Genomic DNA, 8,681 nt, shown 5'->3' on the forward strand with positions numbered 1-8,681 from the left:
GTGTCCCCCGTCGTCCTTCTCTTCATTAAACTAGACATCCCCAATTCCAGCAACTGTTCCTTGTATGTTTGAGCCTCCAGTCCCCTGATCATCTTGGTTGCTCTTCTCTGCACTCTTTCTAGAGTCTCAACATCTGGGTTTATCCCGCCCCCCTTCTTTGCGGCAGTCCCTCAAATATTGGAAGTTTGCTATCCTATATCCTACAAATATAATAAACTTAAACTTAAACTTATTTATGGTTCATCATCCAATCTTCGGATCAGCTTCGTGCAGATGCTCTCCTTCTTCTCCTGTCCTTCCCATCTGGTCCTCTGCAGCGGTGCCAGGATCCATGTGCCCAGAACATCAAGCCTTGAGCAACTGTCAGGCCATCTCCGAATTCCCTGGGGCGAGGCTAAAAAACCGTCAAGAGGACAGAAAAAGGGCTGAGGCTTCAATTCTGTCGCTCCAACTGTCATCTTGATTTTCTCCAGCCTTCCCCATCCCACGCAGGACCCTGAGGCCAGGATTGGTCCTTTGCTTCATTGCCTCATTCTTTTCCCAAAGCCACTTCTGTTCACTGCTTTGCGTTAAACAGATTTTCCGTGTTGACCGATTCGTGCGTGGGGATTCCGAATGGCGTCTTGGAGAGTTTTGCCTGACTCCAAAACGGGCTGCTTCCTGCGGAATTTGGGGCTTTGTTTTATATCAAGCGGATCGATTGAAAGAAAGACATACAGCGCTATCAGAAGAAACGGGGGGTCACCTGGTTAGCTGCTGCAAGACTACAGACAACGGCAAGAACAATGGGGCTGTTGAAAGAAAAATCAGATCCACTCCCAAGCTGGGAGTAAGACTCCAGAAATAAAATGGAGGCCAAGATGCTGGGAATAAAATGGAGGCCGTTTAGGAAATAAGGTTTCTGCTTACTGATCAGCAGAACCAGCAAACAGCATGCAGTTCTGGGACAGCTGACAAAATCCACTAAGTGACTGGATGTCCTGGTGTCTGTGTGTGTGTGTGTGTGTGTGTGACGTGATCCCCTTTTGCAACCTTCTGACTAGCAAAGTCAATGGGGAAGGCGGATTGACTTAAGAACGGCGTTAGTATTTTATTATTTTATTTTATTTTAATTCCATTTATATCCCGCCCTTCTCCGAAGACTCAGGGTGGCTTACAAGCTTAGCAGTAGCCTTCATTCTATGTCTATGCCTGCTTATTAGGGCTTTCACACACACCCCAAGCGGCATTATTACAAAGTCAGCTTAATTGCCCCCAACAATCTGGCTCCTCATTTTACCTACCTGGGAAGGATGGAAGGCTGAGTCAACCTTGAGCCTGGTGGGACTTGAACCTGCACTAATTGCAGGCAGCTGGTGTTACTTAAGGAGGCATTAGCCCACTGCTCCACCAAGGCTCTATAGTAACTTAACCACTGCAGTGATTCGCTTAACAACTGTGGCAAGGAAGGTGGTAAAAATGGGGCAAAACTCACTTCACAAATGTCTCGCTTACTAACAGAAATGTTGGGCTTAATCGTGGTCATGAGCCTGTATATTTTTTTAACTCTCCGGCTGAACTCCGCAAAGCTTCCTGTATCCCGAGAGACCTCTAGGACTGTTTGGCAAGGCTGCAGAGCACAGCCCTTAGATTTAATTGGTGCATCAGTCAGTGGGCTGGCTTGGGGATCAGAGAAGGGGAATTTTAATTAGTAAGACTCCCCATGAGGAGCACCACTGGTGATTTACTGTAAAGAGATTAATGAGGGAAGAGCATCGAGAGAGAGAGAGAGAGAGAGAGAGACGTCCTTTTGATTTCTCACAAGGAGTAGCAGAAGCTTGGGGATGACTTTGTTGAAGGGAAAAATCTTCATCGGGGTCCAGTCCAAGCCGGGAATAAACAAAATGCAGACTGCTTTAGAAAGAAGGTTGTCGTTTATTAGAAGATGAGAGACAGACAGAAAAGTGACTCTGGGAAAAATGACCATGTGGAGCTGGGAGTTGTTGTGATTCAGGGTCAGCCTGTGGGTTCGGCAGTTGGGTCGGATGACTCAGAGGAGGAGGAGGAGGGGGGTGTTGAAGACCTTGCTGAGGGGGTTGAAGATCTTGCTGATGAGAGCCCTTAGCCAGGCCCCTCCCACTTGGTCACCACGGAGACCCAGCTGTGTGAGCCTGACAGCGTGGATGAAGATGACCCACGGCTGGCCCTGTTCAAGGACGCCCGACGCAGGAGGCAGTCAATCAGGAGTAAACAGAAGAAGACAATGGGGCTTCTCGGAAGGAGGCAGAGAGAAGCCACGCCCTGAACTCTATATAAAGGGAATGTGTGGGGAGGGCTGGTTTGCTGAAGGCAACCGCTTGGATAGTTCGTGTTTCTTAAAGCTCTTGTTTCTTGGTTCGTGTCTTGTTTGTTTTTGTAGCTATAAATTTGGCAGGCGTAATTCCAGCCTCTTCCCGTTTGTAAAGGGGTTGTCCCTGCCTTTTCTGCAGGGCCGGTAGCAGGCTGGTGCAGAACAGGAGTGGTGGGTTTTTAATACCTTCTTGGGCTTTTGTGTTGGAGGTTCCTGTTCCTGTGGCTTGGTATTTCCTGTGTCGTGAACTTTGACCTGAGGCTCAGGGTGCCCTTCTGCTATTCTAATGGCGGTGGGTTAATCCTGTTATGTCCCAAAGGTCATATCCTGCTTCCCTGGGGCTGACGGCTATGTCCTGTGTTGGATTTTTTGGGGTGTGAGGGCTAGTTGGTTCTAGGGGTCTTTGTCTGTCTAATCCCATCAGCTCCAAGCTCCCTGGCTCCAGTCGTTCTGAAAGGATTAGCACATCTGCATTTCGGCTTGGGATGGAGAGACTTGGGAATCTTATATTTCCTTTTTAATATTTCCTAAAATATTTCTTTCTCTGGGGGTGGGTGGGTGGTGGGGTGGGGAGCTGTCTCCCCCACAACTTTGCCCTCCCCAATTTTCTTTATTAGCAATGCAAAAGGACACCTGGGCTGAATTCTTGGTAAGCTTTGTTTAAATCTTCTGACCGCAGGCCGTTTTTTTTAATTTCTCTGATCTCTTCAACCACCGCAGATCAGGCGCGTCCCTCTCGCCGTTGGGGAGGCTGCGTTCCGCCCGGCCAACTCAAAGATCAGAGGAAGCTTGTAGGCCACGGAGATATAAATTCTTCATGCGTTTAAAGATCTTCTCTTCCCCCCCCCTGTCTCTTCCTCTGCAGAAACCAGCGGGAAGGAAGAAACATAAAAGCTTCTGGGGGGGGGGTCAGAAGTTAAAAGGATGGATCCATTAGGCAATTGTCTCCAATTCTCTTAGTTGTCCTCTGTTTTACGGGCATTCGGGTGAGTTCCCTAATTTTGGTGGGGTGCGGATTTTAGAAGAATCCGAAGCAGGAATAGTGAAACGGAGGCTCTAAGTTGGGTTCTCCTCTAAACCAGTGGTTCCCAACCTTGGCTGCTTTAAGAGGGGCGGACTACAACTCCCAGAATCCCCCAGCCGGCATGCCTTAAGAGGGTGAACTTCCACTCCCAGAATTCCCCTGCTGGCATGCCTTAAGATGGGTGGACTTCAGCTCCCAGAATCCCCCAGCCAGCATGCTTTAAGTTGGGTGGACTTCGACTCCCAGAATCCCCCAGCCGGCATGCTTTAAGATGGGGGGAACCTCAACTCCCAGAATTCCACAGCCAGCATGCCTTAAGATGGGTGGACTTCAACTCCCAGAATCCCCCAGCCGGCATGCCTTAAGATGGGTGGACTTCAACTCCCAGAATTCCCCAGGTAGCATCGGGAAACCATTCAAAACCGTGCATTGAAAATATGACCTCAGGTCCAGCTATGGCAGGCTGTAGCCTTGTTTACTCTCTTGTGCAATTGCAATCACGACGAAAACGAAGACCAAATTGGGTATTGAAGAAACACTAAACCAGAGGTTGGGAACTACAGTCCGTTTATGACTGGTGGACTTGAGGAGGAGGAGGAGGAGGACTGTGGGGTCCTTCATGCTCTCTGAGCTGGGTGGTTTTCTTGCAGACGTTTCATGACCCAACTAGGGAACATCATCAGTGCTTCAAGGGAGGGAAGATTGCTCTCTATTTATATATTAAAGTGTTGGAATAACCATGATCTCTGTTCCTATACATGAAGCTGGCTAGTACTTTTCTACAGTGGAAAGTCTTCAGTGAATCATGAATAAGGAAGTAAACAAAGAAACCTAGGAGAGATGTCATTGGCTACAGCCATAGAAGGGCATGATTACGGAACCTTTCACACCATTGGCTCTTCCATATAAGGCAAATTCTGACGCCTCCTGCAGGGGATTGGTCATTACTGTATTTGAATCTACTATTAACACCAATGACTCCTTTCAGGATAGGTTTAGAAGAGCACGTGTGTACTTAAATCAGGCAGGATTGGCACGATGGACACTGAGCTTGTCGACCAGAAGGTCGGCAGTTTGGCGGGTCGAATCCCGAGTGCCGCGTAACAGAGTGAGCGCCTGTTACTCGTCCCAGCTTCTGCCAACCTAGCAGTTTGAAAGGACATAAAAATGCAAGTTGAAAAATAGGGACCGCTACGGTGGGAAGGTAACGGCGTTCCGTGCGCCTTTGGCGTCTAGTCATGCCGGCCACATGACCACGGAGACGTCCTCGGACAAGCGCTGGCTCTTCGGCTTTGAAACAGAGATGAGCACCGACACCTAGAGTCGGAAACGACTAGCACGCATGTGCGGGGGAACCTTTACCTTTACCTTAACCATGTAATCATGATTGGTTAATTCGAACTATAAATAAACGAGGTCCACCGCTCCTCGTGGTTCGGTGTTCATCCCAGGAGCAGCAGAGCCCTCACCCGGAGAGATCTCTGTGTCCTTTCATGGACGCCAACCCTGGGCAGGAGCAGCCCCTGCACAGCTTCACCAGCAGCTAATTATTCTCAACCCGGCTGCACAAGCAGCAGGGTCCCAGCATTAAAGGCTTGCTCTGTCAGCGTTCATTGGACTGTGTTTGTTTCTTGCTTGATTAGGGTGTTGTTAGCTTGTCTCAGTTGCAGTTCATTGACTGGGGTGTTGTTTAAAAAAGGTAAAGGTTCCCCCGCACATGCGTGCTGGTCGTTTCCGACTCTAGTGGCCGGTGCTCATCTCCGTTTCAAAGCCGAAGAGCCAGCGCTTGTCCGAGGACGTCTCCGTGGTCATGTGGCCGGCATGACTGGACGCCAAAGGCGCACGGAACGCTGTTACCTTCCCACCGGAGTGGTCCCTGTTTTTCTACTTGCATTTTTTTTACTTCCTTTCGAACTGCTAGGTTGGCAGAAGCTGGGACGAGTAACAGGCGCTCACTCTGCTACGCGGCACTCGGGATTCGACCCGCCAAACTGCCGACCTTCTGATCGACAAGCTCAGCGTCCTAACCCACTATCACTCTAGTATTAGTCTCAGTGCTAATCCCTGCTTATCTGGCTGTCTGAAAATGCTGTGGAATTCCTGGAAATTGGCCGCTCAGAAAAGTCAACCATCAACAGGCACATAGGAGTAAACAATATTTACACGCCATTCAAAAGAGTCTGTCAAAAAGCTAAAAGGCACCTCCCCCACTAGCAATCAACTCCCAGATAAACGGGGATAACACCAAGATTAGCACTACACGAACAACCAAGCAGTAAATAGTACGTCAATTAAGGAACAACACATTCAGGCAAACCGTCAGACAGTCAAGAACAGCCTAATCATGGAACCACCAACCACGAAGAAATGTCCCACCAACACTGAAAGGGCAAGCCATTGGTGCATAACACGAGGGCAAACTCCACTCTCTGCTAGGACTGATGATGCTACCTAGTTGGGTAGTGAAACGTCTGCAAGAAAACGGCCAAGTTTAGAAAACACCAAGGTGTTGTGATTCAGGGTCAGCCTGTGGGTTCGGCAGTTGGGTTGGACGACTCAGAGGAGGAGGGGGGGTGTTGAAGAGCTTGCTGAGGGGGTTGAAGATCTTGCTGATGAGAGCCCTCAGCCGGGCCCCTCCCACGGAGACCCAGCTGTGTGAGCCTGACAGCGTGGATGAAGATGACCCACAGCTGGCCCTGTTCAAGGACGCCCGACGCAGGAGGCAGTCAATCAGGAGTAAACAGAGGAAGGCAATGGGGCTCCTCGGAAGGAGGCAGAGAGAAGCCACGCCCTGAACTGTATAAAAGGGGAATGCGTGGGAGGGCTGGTTTGCTGAAGGCAACCGCTTGAATAGCTCCTGTTTCATGGTTCGTGTCTTGTTTTGCTCTGTTTTATGTTAATAAATTTGGCAGGCTTAGTTCCAGCCTCTTGCCTTCTTGTAAAAGGGGTTGTCCCTGCCTTTTCTGCAGGGCCGGTAGCAGGCTGGTACTGAACACAAGGAACCCACAGTCTTTTTCCTCCTCCTCCTCCTCCTCCTCCTCCTCCTCCTCCTCCTCCTCCTCCTCCTCCTCCTCCTCCCTTTCTCTTTCTCCACATACCCCGCTCCCTCCTAAGACTGATGATGTTACCTAGTTGGATAGTGAAATGGCTGCAAGAAAACAGCCAAGCTCAGAAAACACCAAGGAAGCCACAGTCTTTTTCCTCCTCCTCCTCCTCCTCCTCCACCTCCTCCTCCTCCTCCTCCTCCTCCTCCTCCTCCCTTTTTCACATACCCCACTCCCTCCTAAGACTGATGATGTTACCTAGTTGGGTAGTGAAATGTCTGCAAGAAAATGGCCACGCTCGGAGAGCGCCAGGGACCCCACAGTTGCACCCTGAGCTCCAGACATTCTCTCCAGTTAAATATTTCGAAAGGCACAGCTAAGCCTCCTTCATTATTCCTGACCAAACTGTCAATTATCCATTTTCCCAGTGCAGCTTGGGTTCACTGGAAGCCGGCCAAGATGCCAATTGCAACGGGCGAGATTTATTTATTTATGCGTTCGATTCCGCTCCATAAAAACCTCGCAAAGATTGCCCGTTGTCCAGGGCTGAATGACGAGAAAAGCGTTCCAGATCTTGTCCAAAATAACTTTGCCCATTTTGTGAAGGGGGCCTGCCCTGGCAGCAGTTCGTTGCCGGATTCCACAGACTGCGGCAGAACCATTTCGAAAGGCAGCAGCTGCTCTTTTCAAAGAGGCAGCCGAGAGAAAAATATCCGCGGAATCGTTGCAGATAGTAAGCCAGGCCTGTTTTTCATGCAACTGCCAGAGCAAAAAAAAAAAAAAAAAACACAAAACTCCTTCCATTAACTGAAGAGAATATTTGTAGCTCAGGGTTGAACTGGGGGGGTCCTTGGTGCTCTCTGAGCTGGGTGGTTTCCTTGCAGACGTTTCATGACCCAACTAGGGAACATCATCAGTGCTAGGAGGGAGGAGAAGGAGAAGAAGAAGGGGAAGGAGAAGGGAGGGAGGGAGGGAGGGAGGGAGGGAGGGAGGGAGGAAGAAAGAAAGAAAGAAAGAAAGAAAGAAAGAAAGAAAGAAAGAAAGAAAGAAAGAAAGAAAGAAAGAAAGAAAGACTATGAGGTCCTGGGTGCTCTCTGAGCTGGGTGGTTTCCTTGCAGACGTTTCATGACCCAACTAGGGAACACCATCAGTGCTAGAATGGAGGAGAAGGAGAAGAAGAAGGGGAAGGAGAAGGGAGGGAGGGAGGGAGGGAGGAAGAAAGAAAGAAAGAAAGAAAGAAAGAAAGAAAGAAAGAAGGAAGGAAGGAAGGAAGGAAGGAAAGAAAGAAAGAAAGAAAGAAAGAAAGAAAGAAAGAAAGAAAGAAAGAAAGAAAGAAAGAAAGAAAGAAAGAAAGACTATGAGGTCCTGGGTGCTCTCTGAGCTGGGTGGTTTCCTTGCAGACGTTTCATGACCCAACTAGGGAACATCATCAGTGCTAGGAGGGAGGAGAAGGAGAAGAAGAAGGGGAAGGAGAAGGGAGGGAGGGGAGGGAGGGAGGAGGAAGAAAGAAAGAAAGAAAGAAAGAAAGAAAGAAAGAAAGAAAGAAAGAAAGAAAGAAAGAAAGAAAGAAAGAAAGAAAGACTATGAGGTCCTGGGTGCTCTCTGAGCTGGGTGGTTTCCTTGCAGACGTTTCATGACCCAACTAGGGAACATCATCAGTGCTAGAATGGAGGAGAAGGAGAAGAAGAAGGGGAAGGAGAAGGGAGGGAGGGAGGGAGGGAGGGAGGAAGAAAGAAAGAAAGAAAGAAAGAAGGAAGGAAGGAAGGAAGGAAGGAAAGAAAGAAAGAAAGAAAGAAAGAAAGAAAGAAAGAAAGAAAGAAAGAAAGAAAGACTATGAGGTCCTGGGTGCTCTCTGAGCTGGGTGGTTTCCTTGCAGACGTTTCATGACCCAACTAGGGAACATCATCAGGGCTAGAAGGGAGTGGGGTTTGAGGAGGAGGAGGAGGAAGAGGAGGACTGTGGGGTCCTTGGTGCTCTCTGAGCTGGGTGGTTTCCTTGCAGACGTTTCATGACCCAACTAGGGAACATCATCAGTGCTAGAAGGGAGGAGGAGGAGGAGGAGGAGGAGGAGAACTGTGGGGTCCTGGGTGCTCTCTGAGCTGGGTGGTTTCCTTGCACAAGTTTCCAAAGCAGGCAACATCATCAGTCCTAGTGGGTGTTGTGCTAGTAGGGAGCAAAGTCCACACGCGCTGGCTCTGGTAATGTTACCTATTTGGGTCCTGAAACATCTACCAGAAAACCACCCAGCTCAGAGAGCACAAAGGGCCCCACATTCCTCCTCCTC

The 8,681-nt window shown here is 49.3% G+C and overlaps 1 protein-coding gene across 1 annotated transcript in view; it reads right to left on the reverse strand.

Moving 5' to 3' along the window:
* Positions 1-556: 556 nt before the first annotated feature.
* Positions 557-8,681, reverse strand: part of SLCO2B1 (solute carrier organic anion transporter family member 2B1) — a gene marked incomplete at both ends in the record, with an annotated part of 78,089 nt that continues 69,964 nt past the window's right edge. The window contains one exon of the mRNA XM_083362519.1: positions 557-660. Within this exon, the coding sequence (XP_083218645.1) occupies positions 557-660 (104 nt within the window). The remainder of the gene's footprint in view (positions 661-8,681) is intronic.

Source organism: Vipera ursinii (assembly GCF_947247035.1).
Source record: "Vipera ursinii genome assembly, chromosome: 4".
Classification (NCBI taxonomy): Eukaryota; Metazoa; Chordata; class Lepidosauria; order Squamata; family Viperidae; genus Vipera; species Vipera ursinii.